This window comes from Corvus kubaryi, unplaced genomic scaffold (genome assembly GCF_017639235.1).
Source record: "Corvus kubaryi isolate FWS band 111438036 unplaced genomic scaffold, C.kubaryi_AGA036_p1.0 split3-73, whole genome shotgun sequence".
In the NCBI taxonomy this organism is placed as follows: Eukaryota; Metazoa; Chordata; class Aves; order Passeriformes; family Corvidae; genus Corvus; species Corvus kubaryi.
This window is the reverse complement of record NW_024582091.1, coordinates 29,750,674-29,772,121: the sequence shown is the minus strand read 5'-3', so window position 1 is coordinate 29,772,121 and position 21,448 is coordinate 29,750,674. Positions and strand designations below refer to the sequence as shown.

General features: G+C 41.3%; 1 protein-coding gene across 2 annotated transcripts in view; it reads left to right on the top strand.

Annotated features, from left to right (window-relative positions):
* Window positions 1-21,448, top strand: part of CEP85L (centrosomal protein 85 like) — a 137,666-nt gene that overhangs the window by 17,565 nt on the left and 98,653 nt on the right. Inside the window, exon 1 of one of the 2 annotated variants that reach the window (XM_042016108.1) lies at window positions 13,411-13,548. The exons of the other annotated variant lie outside the window; for it this stretch is intronic. Within the exon in view, the coding sequence (XP_041872042.1) occupies window positions 13,500-13,548 (49 nt within the window). The 5' untranslated portion in view covers window positions 13,411-13,499. Of the gene's footprint in view, window positions 1-13,410; window positions 13,549-21,448 lie in introns of those variants that run through there. 2 annotated transcript variants of the gene reach the window in all.

The window sequence follows — 21,448 nt, the reverse complement described above, 5'->3', positions numbered from 1 at the left end:
GTGTTCCATGTGTATGAGAATGTTTCCCCAGCTTTATATAGTAAGGGACAGATAAAATCTGATTTGAAAATAATGTAGCGTGCAGTGAATAAATTATATGCTCCGGCATTTGGTGGTGTTTGTGAGATATAATTCTATTCCTAGTGCAGTGTAGGCTTAAATAGCCAAATGGTGTTTATAGGAGATGGGCTGCTGCATTCCTTTTCAGTTTGCTAATATGCACAAGTCTGCTGAAGTAAACCAGCCCTGCACCAAATAAACACATGGGACTCTCTTCATCTGTGGGATGATGTGAATAAACCATCTTATCTTCAATGGAGATTTATGCATCATATCTTAAATTGTGAACAAAAATCAATTTAAACTGACTATGCTAATTGAAACACTTTCAGTCTGTATGCCTTAGCTTACTGAGTTGAAACTTGACCTAAATCCGTAGCTGGAAAATGTTTGTGATGGACACTGTAAAATTCTGGCAAAATAGTTGAGAAGTACAGTTTGTTTTTGTAAAGACTTTAGGATCTTTGTGTTAAGTGTGTTTAAACCATAAATGCTATTAAGTGTTTGTTTTACTTCTGTTCAGCACTTTCAGGGTTGCATTAAGAAATGGGGACATGACTTTGATTTGATTATCATGGAAAATTTTATTTCATACAGTCCTCCAGGCAGAGCACAAAAACATGAGTTCTCTGTGCTGGTGAATATACTACAGAAGTGGGGCTACCATGCTGTGTAGTAAAGAGGTAGGGAAAATATCATCTTTTATGACTGAGCTGATGACACTAGGTCACTGGAAAAAAAATAAAGCTAAGGCAATGGAGCAAATGTTTGTGATTCTTCCTGTTTAACGTAATTTTGACTGCTACTAATTCTAAATCCAAAGCACTTTGGGAGACTGTGATAAAGATTTGCTCTCAATTTTACAGTGGTTCTCTTTCTCTACAGTGACCTGAACAACCCTCCCAAAACCAATGTCTGAACTTGTGTAGCTGCAGTTCTTGCAGTTTTAGGAGGCATCAGGCTTTATTGAGAATCTTGCTTTCAGTCTCCAAAAATTCAAATTCTGTCTGGATAAGGAAGGCGTTGAGCCAAAGCCCTTGATCCTTTCTTCTTGGATCTTGCTAGGGTAGTAGCTCAGTGTAAAGCTTCACCCAGTTCTGCTCAAACAGCTCCCCCCTACCCTTTTACTGAGAATCATTTTAGCTGAGATTGTTGGTGTGATCAGCTAATTAAGCCAGACAGAAGCAGGCAGAAAGCCAAGGCATGATTTTTCACTTGCAGCATCTTGGTCTTGAGAAGGAAATTGTTAACATGTGGTTGCTATCTTGCCACTTGGAAATACATAGTTGTGCTTGAACACTGTTTCACTATGGAGGGGGACAATGTAAATGGAATTGCAAGACCTCCTAACGGGAACAAGGACAGATCACAAAAAAGGTAACTGAAATAGCTGCTTGATTGTTTCTATTAATGCCCAGAAGGGAATATGTCCATTATTTTTTTTCTTTGGCTTTCTATTTTATCTTTCATTTAACAATGATCCATATACAAGTAAGAGTAAGGACAATGCAAATTGAAGGAAGGAAATAAGTGTCTTTAAGCAATGTCCTTTTGCTTTCAGACTAGCTGGGATTGTTTTTCATCTCCTTCAGAAATCCCTATGTATAGACAGTGAGCAGGGTTGGCTGCTTGGTTTGAATTTCTCTTTGTTTACTGTGACAAAAAAGACCTCAGCTTGTAAGCAAGCTGCAAAGCACTGAGCAAGGATGTGTCCTGAAGGACAAGAACAGCTGGGCCCTCTGGAGGCTCTGCAGTCTGCTGGGTTGTGTGGTCTCCAGGCCAATTACGCTTACAGTTCTATGTATGTGAATTATCTGCATATCCAATTTTATAAATTATTCCGAAGAGGAATTAGTATAATGTTACTCTCCAGACTTCCCTCCTACCCTCTCCAAGATGAAGACATTTTCTCTCCAAATCCTCAGGTTTTCAGAGCTTTCTTCTCACCCTTTTTCTCTTTTTCTCCTTTCTTTCTACGGACTGCCCAGATTTCATGAAAGCAAGCAAGAAAAGACTTATCAATCCACTTATTTTTCTGCCTAAAACTTTTGCATCAAAGAAAGTTGGAACAGTTTCTGAACTAAAGAGTTTTTGAAGAGAACATGAAAACTCTAAAACCTGATACTGTCACATTCCTACTACTTCATGGTACATGTATATGTTTCTGTGTAGCACCCAGAACATTATACTTGACTGTAGCTATTTAGTGAGAACTGACAGAATGCTTCATGCTGTTCAAGAGGCAAACAAAAATTCAGACCTCCTACCAGGAGCCTGTTTCTTATTTCTGAAAAACTAACTGTGCCTCAATTTTGGTCTGGAAGTTAATGTTATTTCACAATTGTCTTCTTAATTTCCATCATTCCTATTCTGCAGATGTGGAAAATCACCTTCTTAACTATATCTCCCATGACTCTCTTCATTACCATTTGCTAAGGTTGCAAAATCTGTTATGAGCTTGCTGCTAATTTCAACTCCCCTTTTTTTTCCTTTTGGGGAAAAAAAAAACAAAACCAAACACAAATTACCCCCTGCACCCCCCCCCCCAACAACCCCAAAAAACAACCCAAACAAAAAACCAGTCCATCTGTATAGCTGCTGAACAACTTACCAGCAGTATGAAAGAACTCCTTTCAGAGACCCAAGCCAATACTTCTGCTTAGGTCAGCCAAGAGGAATTGTCTTTTCTTAGGTACATCCTATACCAGTCTCTTCTTTCCAAGGGAAAACAGTTTTCACTAGGCAAGCTGATTCTCTGCCAGCCAGAAAAACCTGTGCTGTTTGAAAAACCAAAGCTGTCCTTAATAAAAATCTTCTGTCTAATATAACCATTCTTTCTCTACTAGCCATCTGGGTAGTATTAAAAGGTTCCAGACAATAGTATTTAATTGCATTAAGAAAACACTAATTTTCTAAAAAGTGCATTCATTTTTAATTTCATCTATTCTTTGAGACTTTTTCTAACAGCCATGCACAGTATAGAGGTAACTGAACTGCTTGGATTCTCCCTGTTTATTTTTAAAGGAATTGAAACTGGTTAATAATAGTGACAGCACTGTTGCAACAAAATCAATTTTAATCAAAACCTCAGTTCATTGAGCTATGAATAAACAAATCTATGGGTGGCAAGCACATTTAGCACTGTCTAACAAGGAAACATTAAAACTGGAGAGCCCTGGACTCCCTCCCCAACTCCATAGTGAGCTGCTGTGTGCTCAGTTTTCCTCATCTTTGAAATGGCCACAACAGGACTCACTCCCACGAGTTTGGAAACGCTGTCTGAAAGTGCAAGGCAGAATAAGAGTGAGACATTTTGCGGAGAGGCTGTATACCATGAAGGCCTGAAGGAACAGATATTTTACACCGTCTCTTTGAAAGCCTCAACACACACCCACACACGGATTGTCATGAATAACTGATGATGCACTTGCCAGCTATTCTACAGATACAAGCAAGCCAGTAAATGAGTTGCCTACTCATTTGCAGTAGTTGAGCAGGGCTAAAGCTGTTGGCAGTGCCTGCATCAAAGCTGAAATATGATGAAAGGATTTGTGTTGTGTGTCCTGAACAGGGCAGGACTGCATCATGCTCATTTGCCGTCCAGCAAATGCTACTTCCTGACACCATGACATGTCTCAGGGGCAGGTCTCCCTCTTTGCTGTGCCGAGCAGTAAGTCCAGCCAAGTCTGCCTCTCTTCTGTTTAATCTGTAACAGTGTGACCAACTGTCAAATCTCAGGAAATTCTATGGAGCTGGTTTTGTATTTAAAAATAGAGCTGATAAGGGTGTGGGTGGGGAAAGAGCACATTCAGAAATCTGGCTTTTTGTTCTTTGTGAGAACTCTCTCTCTCTCCCTGACAGATTTTGCAAAGAGCTTACCATATGGGGGATGAGGGCTTGGGAAAACCTTACCCTGATCCTTCAAAACTGTCCTCTGCTGGGATGGTAAACTGTATGATTTAAGTTGTACAACTAACTGGACATTCTGTTCTATGGTCCTAATGTGCTTATTCATCCTTCATACAATCATTAGAGTCTTTACTGAGGTCCAGTCAGTCAAATTTATAGGACAAGAGGTGATGGCTTTAAACTGACAGAGGGTAGCTTTAGATTAGATATTAGGAAGTAGTGGGTGCCCCATCCCTGGCAGTGTTTGAGGCCAGGTTGGACAGGGCTTTCAGCAACCCAGTCTAGTGCAAAGTGTCCCTGCCCATGGCAGGAGGGTTGGAACCAGGTGATCTTTAAGGTCCCTTCCAACCCAAACCATTCTGTGATTCTACGGTTCTATGAAATTACTTTTCAAGCCTTTGCAACTGGCTTTGCAAGCCCTGCATATGTATCAAGCAGAGCTTCCTCACAGACCAGTGCCACAAGGACCTCGAGCCCTTGTTCTCTCCAACACTGAACTAGTAACTCTTGTATCTGCCCCTTTTTTCCTGGTAAATCCAACCACAGAACTTCTAAGTCCATATTGTGCTGCATGGAATTCTGTATGGAATCACCACCAGGAAGGGAGGATCTGTAGTATGCAGCAGCCTGAGGCCTATGCTGTGGAAATGTTTGATGTGGCTGAGTTTCAGGGGCTGTAAAACCCTATCTTGCAGTCACTGTTTGGGACAGCAAAAAGAATTTCTGTGAGAAATCCTTGCAGCTGGAGATATGGTTGATCAGGTCTCTACAAAAACCATCCATCTTGGTGACAGTTCACTAATATTTTAAATAAATGAGCCTTTAGCAAAGAGTCTTTTACCATATGGTCCAGTTTGAGTATCTATATAGACTTCAGGTAAAATTATATTTGAAAGTCATATGAAAAATTATGCTAAAAAAACAGTGGGGGAAAATAAGGGACTCCATTAGATAAGGAAACAATTCACAGCCTCTCAAACTAGATATCTGGATCTGCTTATACAACTTGGCTCACTTGCTAGCTCAATGGAAGTTACTGTATTTACTAACTTATCTGCTCTTTTTAAAGAAGGAGCTAATCTTCCAACATTTTCTTTTCCTCTCTGTTCGTAAAAATTTGAACTCCCAATTCTGTTCTGTTTTGTTCATGATGGTGAGCTCCAAGAGGGTTTCGGTATATTTTTGTTCTTTGTAATTTTTACATTGGGAGCATGTGCCTGATGGAAACAAAATGTTGATGATTCATCCACATTTTAGAACTTCTCTGTGCTTCAGAACTGATGTGTATATTTTTCAAGGTGAAATTTTGTTCTGAACATTCAATGTGCCTCATAATGGCATTTTTTTCTGGTGATTTTTTTATGCTTTTGTAGAGGCAGTTTCAGCAATTAAAGCATGACACAGCAAATGCTAAATATAGATTTGAGTGGAATGGTTGGTAGTTTTTGTTTTACACAGCTTGGTTTTCTTATCTCTGTGCAAGGGAGACTGGTTTACTTAAATTGGAATGTATAAGCTCAAAGATATATAGCACTGAGTACATATGGTTATGTTGTAGAGCCTTTAGAGTTTGCAACGTACTTCTAGGGCTTTAGATATTTCAGTTTACTCTAGAGGTCTTTTAGAGTCAGCTTTCAGAGGTTATGCGTTCCTGCCTACCAGGAACATCTGAAAACAGTAACATAAAAATGCAGCAAATGTGTTTTGGGAAGATGTGATTCAATTTATCATTTTTTAAATTAGCACTTGAGTTCTACCTTAATACAATGCAAAATGCATGGTTTTCTTTTAATCCAAATTTTGAGAGTTTATCATTGCTGCAATTATCTTCAAACATGGAAGTGAAAGACAAGTAGTATTTGCATGTATTTCAAGATACTTCATTGTAGCTGTCTTCTTATGATTTCTTATTTTTCTTGTTCTAATCTGTTAACTGCAGTGACTGTGCTAAGTAAAGACCTTGTTACGGTGACTCCTGGAGATGTGTTCCAGCAGGGCCAACACCACGAAAGGCTCAGTTAACATATTGTCAATGGTGTCATTGAGCAAGGACTTCCATGAATGAACTGGTTTCATGGAGCATTTGCTGGGGTAGTGTGCAGATGGGAGTCATGTGTATGACTGCCTCTTGCACTTTCTTACTGCATTTTTGTTGCTCTCTGTTTTGGCTTCCTGACTGCTTGTCATCTCCTGTTTCAGTATATTTTTTTTGTAATTTTCATATCGGAAGCATGTGCATAATGGTGTTTTGGAAGGATGCAGCCAGATCCAGATTTTTAGTTAAGCTATTTATCTCTTCCTATTAATGCATTTTGTTTGGGTCTTTCAAGCTTCTTACTTTGTGAACAGATGGCAATTACTTTTCCTTCAGAAGCCCTGGAGACAATCCCATGTTCTGGGTTGACCTTCTGATGCTTGGCTCAGAAGATAGCAACACCAAGAACTAAATGGTCAAAATATAGAGCATATTTGTGTCATACTCTCCTGCATTAACCAGAAAATTGCAACTGTGATTCTTCAGTTTCATTTTAATTCATTTAACCAGATATTCTTACTCACAATATTAGAATGGTACAGCAATGCACCACATGATGTGCACTTCTTAAACCATGGGATTCATAAACAAGTGGGACTGTCCCCAAGAAATCAAGCAGCAATACTTAAACTTCTATGCTTCTTTTACTCATATGTATTGAAAGTTACATGCTCACTTAGGAGCTTGATTTTTTTCTTGTTTTCTAAGTGACCAAAGATCAGGTTACATGTTTACGCCTCCCAGATCAATTTGGTCACTCAAGTAATGTGTTAAAAGTAGAATGATCTTACAGCCAAGCCAGAGCTGCAAAGTTACTTTTAATAAGCACTCTTGTCCGTGTTAATTTTAAGTCAAAAGCAAAACAGTCTAAGGATACTGTGGTGGTTTGTATGTATGTCATATACTAACCCTGAGGTCCCATAAAACAAATCTGGCAGGCACTGTGGTCAGTACAAATCAGTACAGCCCAATTTGTGCATTTCAGTCATTTTCCACCTTCTTGGGTAAAAGGGTTTATCTAAAAATGTGTGTTCTATACATTTATTAGTTTACTGTGAGAAGGATACAAAGCACAAGACATAAGCAAATAATGCTTTACAGTGCCAGGCATACCAAAACCAGAGTGTTTTCTAAGGCTGCCTGTCCTGCACACAATCAGCAGTGCCACGGCTGATGGCTGCTGGTCCTTCAGCGTTGTACAGGGAGCAGGCTGGTTCTGAGACATCTGCAGGGGTTGTGCTGGCTGGTATAAAAGTGCCCAATTAAACTGGATTTTATTCTACCAGCATAGAATACCTTGTCATTTTAGTTGTGGAATTCTCACTGCTGAGAGAAAAAAAAAGTATTATAATAGTGATACATTATTCTAGCATATAGTATGTAAGGAATTATTGTAGAATTCATGTCAGTGATATTTGTAGAATAAAAGTCAACGGAGAAAAAATGGAGTGGGGAGATTCATTAAGTTATAGTATTTATAGTTACAGCATGAAATAAATTTTTCCATCCAACTTTTACGTATGGGCATATGACAGTACAGAGCTGACTAAACTAAGCACTGGCATAACTCCATTGACTTTACTGAAATTTCATCCCTTTGCAGCAATATTGGGTTTGGCTCAAACACAAGAGACCAGATAATTTTCTGACTGGTAATGTTCATAGGTTGTATTTCTGACTTGGAATAAACAAACAACATATTTCAGGCTATAAGCAGATAATGACGGCCACTAGGAAGAAATTTCCATTTTCAAGTATTCATACAATGTTGCACTGCTGGCTCATTGTTCTGTAGTGTGTTTGGCCTTCCTGTAACAGTTACTTGTAATTTAAAATTCTGATTTATTGCAAAGTTATATAATTCATCAGGGATGCTTGTTGCAAAAGGAAAACAGGATTTACTCCTTCCAACACTGAGGTGGAAAAAGGCCACCCAAAAAACAGAACCCGAACTACATGGTCTGATCCTTTGTTTCAGTGACTGCATACAAGGGGGTGCTTTTTTATTAACCTTTAAAGCAGGTAGGTTTAAACAGGTCAAGCTAAATGCTGTTTTAGTGCTTCTAATACAGCAGTTACCTCACATTTGAGGTGGAGTTTAACATACATAAAGAAGCTTTGAAAACCCTGCAAATTATTGTGCAGTGATATCATCCAGTTTTGGAGGCGTTATCCTTGTGCACTCGTTTGTCTGTGTGTAACACGGAGTCAAACAAGTCTGCCTTGAAGTAAAATGCCTGCTATAAAAACTTGAACATTGTCAGTGGCAGTTGGATCAAAAACCTGAACTGCAGCACTGCTGAGGCCTCCTGGGCTTTAGTGTTTTAGCACAGAGAAGCAAATACAAAAAAGTATTGATGCTCCTAAAATCAGACAGGGTGTTCACAGAAAGTGAAGGTCACTCAAGTGGGCTCAAGAACAAGAGAACTGGAGATTCTGGGAAAAAGTCATGCAACAGAGTAGGAGAAACAATGTTTTAAAAATATTTTTTGTGAAAGCATAATGTCTTGAGAAGAAGCTGAATATGTTAGTGAGTCCTGGTGGGGACAGGGGAAGAGGCTCTCCCCTGCTCTGGTACAGGCACTTAAACTTTATAGGAACCAACCTTGGAAGCCTGGGAAAAGATCTGCCTCCGGCCTGTAGGTTTTTACATATTCTCGTCATCTCCTCCCAAACCATTTCTATTTCCTCTTCTTCTCTACTGCTTTTGGGAAGAGGAGAGGATGGAGAAAGGGAAGACAGAATAGCAGAACTCAAAAAATTTTGCCTTGAGAAACATGTACCTGGGAAATTCCTGTTTATCTTCATAAGTTACTGGTTAGGCACCACTGGATGCCACTCCTACATATGTTCTTCCTGCACTATCTGAGTTGATAACACAAAGTTGATTTAATTCTCTGTGACTTATTTTAAGTTAATATGACACACAGAGAGAAAAAAAGGTGAAAAATTCCTGACTCCAAAGGGTCTTTTAGCAACGATACAAATAATTTCTCAGGTGAAAATACGACTCTGAAAGCTGGAATAATAATAAGAATCTGCAATTTCAGGAAGTTGGTAAGAACCATATCTACGGTTTATTAGCTATGTTTATAGGTATGGTAACAACGAGCCGTTTGGTTTGACTCTCTCCCATGGTGTAAGCTGTTTGTGAAAGCGCAGTGCAAAGCAGACTCAAACAGTATCAACTCGTGCTCCCCTGTGCAACGTGCACTCCCATTCACTTGTAGAAAAAGCAAAAATAAGAACATTGTATACACTGTGTTATTTCACGATGCCTACTTCACAGATATTAGGTGACACAATTTATTGTTAATGCTGTGCAGTGCACTCCATGTACTTTGAGGAAAACATTTCACTCTTTTGTAGGCCAGCATGCCCCTACCAGCAGGTGTGCAGTTCCATAGGTAAGCTAATCTGTTCTTAATTATAGTGACAGCCAATAGAGTCTAACATCTTGCTTTGTAACATACATAGTTATTTTTTTGGAAAACAGGAGGAATTGCTCTAAGGCTTCTTAAAGGCTGCTAAGACTTTGTTAGGACGCAGTGTTCAACCGAAACAGTTGTGGGTGGAGGGAAAGAATTGCTGTACTTAGTGAAGCAACTCAATAGCTGAAAATCTGTGATTTTAATTTCAAAGTAATTTACAATGTAGATGTGCTTGCAGAAATACCGCTGTTGTTTTTTGATAGAATGCACACATGCTTGATGTCTTAATTCGATAGGGGAAATGGTCTGCATTCTCTTAGAACCACGTTTAGGTATTAGCATTTGGGATTTTTTAGTAATATTTTAATTTTATTAAATGTGAAAGCAAGTGTGTAGAATAAGCATTTAACTTATTTTTGGCTTTAATCAAAGGAAAATGCTGTTTTCACAGGTTATGCTTCAGCTTAATTCCACTTCGAGCATTATGTTTTCACAGAGGGGGGAAAAAAATGATGGGATTTCTGAACCTGGAGACAGATCACAAACCCTTGGATAAGACATGCTCCAATTGACCTTAATGAGATGGCATCTGCCAAGTACCAGTGCTTAAGCTGTTACTTTCTATTGTCACTTTCCTTTGTTCATTCTGCCAAGAAGGTGGAGTTTGTGTCAGAAAAAAAGAGGTGGGGAGAAGGCTTTTCAGACTCTAAGAAATTGAGTCCATTCATAGTCTGGAGCATCACATTTCACAATAATTACCTGGGGATGCAGGCTGTTTCCACTTACAGTTTTATTCAAATGTAAGGTTACATGAGTTTTCCTTCATACCAAACTGCTGTTTTCCATGAGTATCAGCAGTGAGGCAGCACTGGAACACAGATTGTCACACTCCTAATTCTTATCAACCCAGGAGATGTAAGAGGTGACAAGCTTGAACTCGATGGTCTTAGAGGTCTTTTCCAACCTTAATGACTCCATGTTTCTACGCTCATGCAAGTCACGTTAGTGTAGGTGCGCTCCCTTGGGCACAGAGGGACAAAGGCATGAGAAATGGACCAGAGCCACTACTGCCCACCCCTCCACACGGCTGGGCCTCGCAGGTGGGACAACAGAGAGTTGTTAAGAAGAGCAACTTGGGATGTCTTCAGGGCCCACTGCATTTCCAAGCTGAAATCCACATGAAAACAGGGGATTGCTTCAGCAACATTAAATTGCACAAGCTCTTTTTTTTTTTTGCAGGAGGTCCAAACCAGTGATCACACTTTTTCAAGAGATTTTTGAAAGTCTATAACAAATACTGCTCCAGGTCTAGAACTGTATACAGAAGCAGACTGCAGATGTAAAACATTGCTGGATAGAGAATAAAGCATTAACCAGCTAACATTTATATAGAGAGTTAAACTACTGGCTTCAGTTTGGCCTGGTTTCCAGACAGATACACTGTGGTCATTTGTAGTGAAAAAGCTTTACTAATTACATTTAGTTTCTATAAAAATAACTTAAAATCCAATCATAACAATGAAAGTGTCTCAGGTTTTGTTATCTGACTGATTAAACTTAAGCACAGTTATTTTTTTCTTTCTGCTCTGAGCTGTAGCACTATCAAAGCACAGATGTCCCAGTGGGGACATCTTGGAAGACACAGCCCTGTGGTCGGAGGGGATTCAGCCAGACTACCTGGTTGTGTTCTCCCACCCTCATTTTGGCCTTTTTATCTTTTTTTTTTTTTCCTTCTGTAGTATTGTTCATGACTAGACAGGAGATACATAGGAAACTGTAAAGCTTCCACGAACAGCAATACAAATTACATAAAACCACTGCAGTGACATTTATTAGAAGACAGAAGAACAGTTACCACACCTTTTCCAGGCATGCAGCTTTCTGCAGCCATGATACGCCTCTGGATTCTTGCAGCTGCATTTCAGGACAGCACCACAAACTCCAAAGCTTAGCAGTCATGAGGTAATTTTTCTTCTTGCCTGCAGCTAGATACCTTCCCCTTCTTAATATTCAGCTTCCTTACAGCTCACTGCATCCTCCTGCAAATATGCTAAGTACTCACTCTAATCCAACAAAATAGTATGCTACAAATGTTACATGCAGTCAAGTCTTTTAAAGAGGTCTTGAACTAAGCTGTTTTTGTGTTTCATTGTCTTCAATGTTTTGCAAGACACTTTAGCTTTTATGCTTCCTTCTAAAATTCATGTTTACCTACCATGCATCTGTCTCACAAATATTCTTCAGTATTGATGTTGGCTTCAGGATGGAAGGCTGGATGTTTCATTGAGGTGTTGTCAACAGTAATTTAGTTCCTGCTTTGGTGTTCTACTGTAAAGCAGTATTTGTGGCTTCTTGAAAATGCTTCTGACCTTTTACCATTCAAGGACTTCTAGCAACAGTCTGAAGGTTTTGACAAGATCTCCTGCAGTTTTACTATTTGGGATTTTTATTCAGTATTTGGTAACATTTGAAGTCTGTGTTTCTACAACTCTACCTACAGAACACCCACTGACAGTTACACTCTGAAGTTAAACAAGCTGGTGAGGAATGCATCATGTCAGGCCTTCGGTGAGTGCGCAAGGGCTTTACACAGATAAGAAAGAGGATGAAATAACAACATGCAGCATTTCTATATGCTCATGCCAGTACTTCTGAGGCCTCTTTTTGACTGAGTACATTATGAATACCAAGCTAGGCATAAATAAAACATGACTTGTGCTGAAATAAAACATATAACTTTCAGAATAGATAAAAGCTATTCTGTGATCATCAGCTACTAATTAAAAATGCATTGGGTCAGCAGGAAATGTTTGAACACAATTTTATTTATTGATTGCAAATGTCTCCACACAAACACAGAACTGATCCTGTTTCACCTCACTTCCCTAAACTATAATGTCCATCATAATCTACAATGCTGTCTGAAGCATTGCTTTTCTTCTTTTGGTGGGTGTGTGTTTTGTAATCTTGGTATGGCTATGCTGAAGTTAGAAGCTATCCAAATGTTTTCTCCTTCTCTTTTCGTCTGATGACATGGATTGCTGATTGAGTCAGGGTACACTAGTTCAGAAAGTAGTTTATAATGGGGACCGCTGGGCTGCAGTTGCAAGCAACAGTAACAGTAAGGCTACTATTGCAGGATTATCTTTTGAAGTATTTGGAGCAGACTCAAAGCAGCGTGGAGAAGGGATGCACCTCTCACTGGGTTTGAATTATTGCTGACAGGAGCATTTTGTTCCCAGTCCTGTGGCTGAAACTTTATGATGCTACTGTGGATCTTTTGGTGGAACTGACCGTTCAAATGGATGTTACGATTGTTCTTTATTTCCACATCGTCTTCTTACTAAAACAAAAATAAGTAGAGGTAAATTGTGATTTTATTATGAACTCTACTTACTAAAGTCTGCGCATACTGGCCTTGGGTATTTCCATGCCGCAACTCTGAAGTCAGGCGTTTCACTTTCCTTGACCGATTACCTTTACACCACGCTAAGCGCTGTCAGTTCAGTGCTTTCCCCGGGGACGGGCACACGCCGCTGCCCACCAGCCCCTTCCCCGAGCCCAGGGCGAGCGGGCGGCGAATAAGTGACCTAACCCGACTCCAAACACACCTCCGCGGCCCGGCGGGGCCTGAGCTGGGCGGGATGGGCCGGCCCGGGGCGGCCCGTGCGGGCTCGCCCCCCGCCGCAGCCCCTCGCTGCAGCTCGCCCCGTGGGCCGGGTTATGTAAGCAGTTCGTCCCCGAGCAGCAGCCGCCGCATCTGCGGCGCTCCCGCCCCTGTCCCCGCCCCGCTGCCAGCGCCGGAGAGGCAGGAGGCGGCGGCGGCAGCGCAATAGAGCAAGTTTTGTCTCCGGCGAGGGGGCGGCCAGGTCCCACCGCGCTCGGCAGCGCCGGCAGCATGGCCGCGGTGCCCCTGGGGCGGGCGGCAGCCCCCGCCGCGGCGGCAGCGCCCCGCTGAGCTCCCCAGGCAGCGGCAGCCGGAGCGGCCGCCTCCGCCGCCCATCCGGGCCGCTCTCCTGCCCGCCGGAGAGCGGCGGTCCCCCGGCCCGGCCCGGCGCGGCACCATGTGGGGCGGGCTGCACCCCCAGCCCGGCTTGCGCGGCTACAAGGCGGGTAAGGAGCGCTAAAGGAGGGAAGGGGCTGGGGCGGGGGGGAGGCACAGGGGCCCGCGCCGCTTCCCCTCCCCCGGCCCGGCCCGGCTCCCTCCCGGGTCCCCCGGGGAACGCCGGAGGAAGCGGCTGTGTCCCCCCCGCGCGCGGGAAGCGGCGCGGCCCCTTCCCCACGCCCGGCGCCCGGAGGAGGACGTCGCGCCCGGAGGGGGCGCGGGGGCCGGCCCGGTGCCGCTGGCGCCGAATCGGCCCCAGCCGGGGGCTCAGCGTTTCCTTAGCTGGACCTTGCAGCAGATGACAAAAGCCGAGCTTAACCTACATAATCTGTTTCTATGTTTTGGGCTTTCTCTTCCGTCCCCGGTTTGTGTTAGCGTACCACCGTTAAGCAGAGGCTGCAAGCGTGCTGCTCTTGATGCTTTTTCGTTTTAAATTTAGACCGCAACAAATGGGTCGAGTCCTGGTTTTTTTTTTTTTTTTTCATCCACGACTTTTCTGCCTGTGGATTAATTAGAACCTAGTTCCTGCAGGCTGGCAGGGATGCGTTGAAATGTTAATGCTTGGAGTTAGGTTGTTCCACGGGCAACACCTCTGTGCAAGCGATGGGCTGACTTCCCCTGTCAAGGCTGTCAAAGTGGCAAACTGGTGAATTGGCTGCAGAGCCGTGTGAGCATTGCTTTTGGGCAGGTAAGGCAAGGTACCGGCTCTTTAGGATCCCCTTTTCAAATCCTTTTCAGGATTTGAAAATACTACCGACTGTATCACCTGTCTTGCTCTGGCAGGACTTCTGCAAATATTTTGTCATGTTTTGATTTATTGAAGCAATTGATCACAAGTGGAGGTCTGTGGTTTGGCTCTGCCATTGCAAGTGCAAAGTAGTGCTGTTGGAGTAATTTTTCTCGCTTAGAAATTTGGATTTATGTTTTAATTTTGGGTTCGCAAAAGATGACTGTATAATATGTATACAGTTAGCTGACATATTTAAATGGCGAGATTGTTTTGCTTTCGGCTGACAAGGTTTTTCTTGCAAATACAAGAGCTGCTAAGACATTCTCAGCAGCTGCCTGAATCGCTACAAGTAGGCTAATGTTCATCCCTATAAGGTGAAAGAAGACATTGTTCTTTTTTTTCTGTACTGTGATTAAGTTATGAATTTCTATGTATAACACGTTTGCCTTGTTGAAGCATTTTTAAAAATTATTTAGTGTTTCCTGCAAAAGAATGGAGTTACATTATTTTTGTGCTACAGCTCACAAAGATAGTGGGTATTCTGAACAATAGGTGTGGAGATTTCAGTTAATTTGATGGAAACTGCAGGAATTTAGAGTGTTTCAGTTCTTGATTATTTGTGTTTGGGACAGGAATATTAAAAGGTTACATCACCATGTACTCTGAAACTATCTTCAGACTGTTGCAAAGGTTGTTGGTGTTCATTTTTCACTTGTTTCAGAAAACTTTAAATTGTGACATTTTATACATTGCTTTTTCCCTTTTGTTTGGGATCAAATAAGGTGTCTTAGTACGGTGTTGAATTTATCAGCAAGTCTGATCAGTGAATTATTGGATTAATGTTTTGCTTTGCTTGTTTGTCAGAATTGTCTTTATGACTCGAGAACACATTTTGTGTATTGCTTCTAGTTCCTCCACCCATCCCTTCTTCTCCTTTGAACTTTTATTAACCCTGAGTGTTTATGTTTCTCTGTCAGCAGTAGAAGTATAAGGTAGCAAAACTGGTATAAAAAAGATCTCATTTGATATAAGATAAACTAGCAGAAAGTGGTGGTTAGTTAGAAAGCAAGTAGATAGAGGTTTAACCTTGAGAGATGATGTGTACATTATAATTTCCAACCCAGAAGTGCCCTCCTTCATCTGTCCTACTGGGAAACAGTTGAGAAGCTGTTTTGTGAGGTTTGTAATCTATCTGAAGATGTGGAAGTTAATTAGCTCCATGCCGATATTTTATTGAAGGAATGACAGCTACTAAGATCCTGTGTTATTGTTACTGCCATGTTAGATTTTTTTTTTTAAGGAAGCTGTTAATGGGAAAAGTATTTTGTAGTACAACAGTAGTGTCCTACTAGGAAGCAGGAGTTTAAGCACTTATTTCTTAAGTTGAAGGAACCTTTCTTCTGTCAAGATATGTTTAATACTTCAATGGCAACTACTTGCTGTAGATTCTGATTGGTGTGGGAGCATAATAGTTAATGACTTGATAATTCTTGGTAAACCGTATTTTTTACACTGAAAAGCCTTCTATTTTGCTAGTTGTACTTTAATTATCTGTGGACATGGGTATTTAGAAGTCTTACTTTTGAAAATCATTGAAAATCATACAATTCCCTTACAAAGCTAGGTGCTTACTGAGTTATTCTATTTACCAAGTGGAATTACCAGTTTTTTAGTAATAGATGCAATTTAATTCTGGTTATCTTAAAATGTAACAGGCAAGGACACTTCTGGAGCATATTTAATTTGTGACCTTCAGTTTTATTCTTTCTTCTCACTTCCAAATGGTACTTGCTTTTTGGTTCAATAGGAGTGCCTTCTCTGAAGAAAATTTTGCTGTCTTGTTTGCATCCCACTGAGATTTTTTTTTTTAGAGAGGTCCTTCTTGTTTAATCAGTAAATTTAAGAACAAAGTTTGCTGCCCATGCAAAATAATTTCAGCTCCTTACAGTCCCAGTGCCTGTCCTGAAAATTAAATTGCTGTTTTTGAAATGTGTATGATTGACTTAAGTCTTTCAGTCTTCTTGTACATGTGACTGTTTATGAAACCCTTGCAGCGTAGTTTGTACCTCTATAAAGACAGCAGTTACCCATGTGCTGTAGGAATTTAACTGCAGTGAAGGGCACACAGCATTTTAATCCCTTTGCTTATTTATCTAGACCAGCCTTTGAAATGCACACTTGGTTAATAACTCTTTCAAGACTATCAAAGTGTTCATCTAGATGTGTTGTTCCTCTGAGGCATGCAGTCAGGCCGTGTGTGTCCCAACAGATGCCTGTGGAAAGTGAAAGAAGCGCTCTTTAAAATGAAATAACACATATTTATTACTTTTAGTAAGCTGTGCCACCATTAGTCAAGCTTCTTTCCACTGTCCAGTATGGCTTATTGGTAGTATTGGACATCAGAAGGATGTGGTCTTTTCCAACCTAAATGACTCTACTAAAAATAGTAGCCTACACCCCTCTGCTCCTGGGGCCCTGGCAGTGTGATTTGCCCTACATTCTTGTACTTGAGCCTCACTGGCAGCATGACACACGTGGGTCTGAAAGATTGTTTAATGATGTCACAAAGTGTCAGCAGCAATAAGGTCCCAACACCTTCTAAGGCCTGTGGGGCACTGCCTTCTTGGGGTACCCATGGGCTTCTCGGGCTTCCTAACCCAGCTGGGGTGGGGAGAATGGGGCTGATGACACTTGTTTTCATCCTTTGAGGTGGAGGAAGAGACAGAAATCTGGTGGTTTCGTTTCTGTAGCAAGTTTTCTTGGTCTGCTATTAGAGATCTGCAGCCAGGGATGTTACAGCTCACGAAGTATATTGAAAAGGCAGGTTTATCTTTACAGACTAGGCAAGGCAATAAATGGTGAGTTAGTCGAAGCATACATTTCAAATTGGTTACCAGTTATAAGTGTATAAATGTGTTTGTATGTGGTGCATTCTAAAGATTGTTCACCCAAACTTAAAAATATAATGTTCCAGCTGCAAGACTGGCTGCTAGAATGGCCTCTGCTGTCTTTCACAGATCACTATGAGGTCAAATGACATTCTGTGTTTGAGTGATGGTGAACAGGAGCTACTTACTTCCCTTCAAAAACAATGCCTTTTTTTTCCCCCTCCCTCCAGGTAACTCACTTTTATGGATAGAGCATCCACTCTTTTAATGTGTGCAGAACACTTACGTCTTAACTGTTCGGCAAGAGAAGAATGATAGATGTGAGGGTGTATCGTAGTGTTGGGTTTGGAGGTTAGCAGTTGTTCTGATCTCCTGTATGTTACACTTTAAATGACTGAATATAGACTTGTGGTTGCAGTAATTCTGTGCTTTTAAATTTTTAATTAAAGGAAGCAGTTATTACTTAAATAATTTCGAGAAGAATGCATTTGTTTTAAGGGGTTCTACAGAATAAGTATGTAGTAAAAAGCAGCCTGAGGCATTCCATCTGCACTAGGGGGAGGTGGTGAGGGAAGTGCTAGTGGGAAAATAACACCTGTAGATTCTCCAAATAATATCTAGAAGTTATGTCAATCAAATACTGATTCTTACACTGCAAAATTATTTATGCTAAGATTTTAGCCAGGCATTTAATACCTGTTAAAGAACCTATGCGTTTCATGCATGAAAGCCACCCAAATTGCATGACTTGAGGTTGTAGCCAGAGGTGATGATCTACCATTGTTGAAAGCAAAGCTTGTTTGTTGTAGACAAGTTAGTTAAGGGGAAGAGGCATAGTACTATACTTGTTCAATATCAACTGCTCTGTCTTTTGTACTCTTTGGATGCTTATTTTTGTCATACGACTTGCCCGTGGTTTAATAGTTAGAGAGTTAAACTAATTGTCATTTCCTGTGCTGGTGGTTCTTTGGCTGAAAAAGTGCTGACTTGGTTATAGTTGTTAGTAATCTCTTGGATGGCCAAATGTGTCTTAAAATTGTACACTGACTATGAAACAGTCTCATTGTGGTTGTGATTAGCTTTAAAACACATTCAGGCGTATTTACTGTGATTCAAAAAGTAGCTTTCTTACTGGCTTCTGCCACGGGTTAGCCTTGGCTGACTACTCAGTTGCTTGCTGCTCCCAACCCTCAGTGAGACAGGAGAGAAAATAGGAGGGGAAAAGCTGGAGTTGAGATGAAGACAGAGAGATTGCTTGCCAGCTACTGTTACAGGCAGAACAGACTTGGCCGTGGTGTCAGTCCATGTTGACTCCTCCTCACACTCCTTCCTTGTGCTGTCGCCCTGCTCCAGCCTTGTCTCTCTGGGGCCCTATAGGGTGCCTCTGCTCAGAGCTCCTGCTCCTCTGCTCCTGCTCTTGCCTCTGGGTTCGAAGGGCTGTTTCTCACACTCTCATTCATTGCTCACAGGGAGTGTTTTGCTCTTTCTGAACAAATGCTTTCCCTGAGGCACTGCCGTCATGGCAGCAGGGCTCAGCTGAGCCCTGCTGTGGCTGCCTTGGAGCTGTCTGGAACCAGCTGTGTCCATTGCCCAGCAGCCCTGGACACTCCTCATGCAGGCCTTCCGGCAGCCCCCACCAGCATCTGGGCAGCTGCACCCCATAAAACTTCTTCAGGAGGAAGCCATTATGTTTTGACGTTTCTTTTCTGGAATAATACTAAGTATAGTGTCCTGAAGTTTATTCCTGCCAACACTGAGGGAAGGTATACTGAAGTATAATAAGGTTCTGGCTCCTGCCTTAGGCTCCTCCATGAAGTTTCTTGCTGTCTAGGGTAAGTTGAGGAGGCACTAAATGTGGCCTGTGGGACACTGCAAATCAGCTGCAGAGGCCCAGAGGTGGCTGGCTGGGGAGGAGGAGGAGAACATGCAGCAGGGAATAACTCATGTAAATATGCTCACAAGTGTGTTAGTCCTGACACATCATCCCTTATATTCCCAGAAACTGCTGACCCTTGTGGAATTGCCCCTGAGGATGCTAGCTTTCCCTGGGCACTGTGCTCCACAGCATCTGGCTCGGCTGCCTGAGTGCGAACATCCTATTGATTGCACAGCCACGCTCAAGTGACCTATTTCTCTGCAGCCGGCCGTGCTGTAAATGACACTGCATCTTTCTGTTCCTCATTCCCCAGGGATCTCTGCTGTTTTTTGAGATTCAAAAGGCCCATCTGTAAAAGGAGTCAGTAACACAAAGAAAGGAAGGTTGAGTTGTGAGAATTTTTTATTCTTTTTTCTTTAAAGGTGTGATAGTTTCTGAAATGTGGGGGAATATGGCAGGTAAACTCCTCATTTTGGCTGAGGGCTTGCATGCAGGTGGATTGCAGGGCATGATTTCATTTTGCAGCTAAGATAATCTAGTGAGTAATTGCTCCCACCTTTCTGTGTACCTCCACTCATATATCCTTAGTGCATCCAATGTGCCAGCTCCAGCACTTGTTCAACCTTACAGCAAACTAATTGGGGAAGTTGGACCAGGAAAATACTGAAGTTAGATACTGAAGGGGGTGTTTACAGTTGTCTGACCCTGGTGTCAGGCAACTGACAGGAATCTGTCCATTCCACTGCAGGAAGTATCTATCCTGATGTCTGGCAGATGTGGGATATTTAGAGTCAAATAGACTAGCTCTTCAATCGGCTGGTGGACAGTGGAAAAATCTCCCAGCACAGTCTTGGTTTGCTGCTGCAGATGCCATCAGGAAGTATATAGGTAATCCCCCAGACTTACAAGGTAGGCCAAGGAAGGTTAAGTGAGGATCAGGAAAAAGTGACATTAATTACATTGGACAGTGTAACTTCCACCAATTAGTGGACTGACAGGTTTAAGCAAGTCCAGAATAATGGATAATGACTGCAGAGGTGGTAGGAGACTCTCTCAGTCTTGCTGAGGAAGGGCCAGTGCAAGTAGTGTCAAATAAAAGTCATAACTCCCTCTTCATTTGTTAAAATAACTGAAGTAGACTTAGCAAATACAAGTAAAAAAGGAAAAGATGCTTTTCAAGCTTTCAGCTTCCTGATATGTTAGTGACCAGTGATGTGGTATTCAGACAAGAAACATTCTTGAATGATCCTGGAGTCAGATCTGAGATTCCTTATAAGGTATCCTTAATGTTTGTTTTACTCCTTTTGTAGCATAGTTTCCAGATGGTGTGGAAAGCTGCAACTTTTTTGAATGTTTTGAACCAAATTAACCTTTTTTTTTTTTTCAGGTCTTTCTTATAAGATGGTGTCTTCTCTCCCAAATGCCTACTCTTCAGTGAAGCTATTTAACTTTCTGGCAATTCTCAATGCCTTTGGAGTTATTCTTATAGTTGAGAATTAGTGCTTTGTATAAAAGGTCAGTGGCTAACACTGACCAAAGGCCTGATGGTTCTGCACGTAATAAAAAAACAAAGTACGAAGCATAGTGACCTTACTAAAAGCACAAAAAGACATTGAAATACCATTGCTTAAAACTTTATCATTTTTGCTACTTAGCAAAACCAAAGCTAACCATTGCAGTCTTAACTTCTTTCTGTTCTCTTCATCATCTGAAATACCAAACTGAACAAAGGCTTTTGTGTGGTTGGTAGAATTATTGTAATGCAAAGCTTTACATCAAATTTGGTTGTAGTTGTGAAGACAGAAACACAAGAAGTGCTGGTTTTGAGTGAAAGTATCCTGAGTAGAGTTGATGGTGTATTGTGTGAAGGATTTTTTTTTTAACTACTACTTTTCAATTTCCAGGGTATTGTTCTTCCTTATATTGAATAGGTGTGAGAGGAAACTGTAAAGCTAAGTATGGGGAAAAGTTGTGCTCTGTGACATGGGCACTGGAAGTTTGTAAGGAAGCTCTCCTAATGTCTTACATGAAGACAGAATTTCATCCTTTCCACTGAAATTGTAATAATATGGGAGCTCCCTTGCATAGTTCTGTTACTCAGTGCATACTTCTGTTAGCATGCACTAAAACTGTAGCCTGGAGGCTCAGTTTTCTGATACTTGGACATTAAAGTAGGTGCTGTTGTGTTTATAATGCACATTAGACCTCTTTAACAGTGCTAGGATTTTTTCCTTCATTTTTCATACTTGGGCAAAATATTTCAGTAAAATTTTATTTTGGGGGAGTCTCTGTTTTCTCCATTTATTTTAGTGTCAGGTATATCTTTAGAACTGATATTAAACTACAAAGAGGAGAAGAATGATGATGCACTTTTCTTTTTTAAAGTAAGACTGCTAGACTCTTATTTGTTCCAC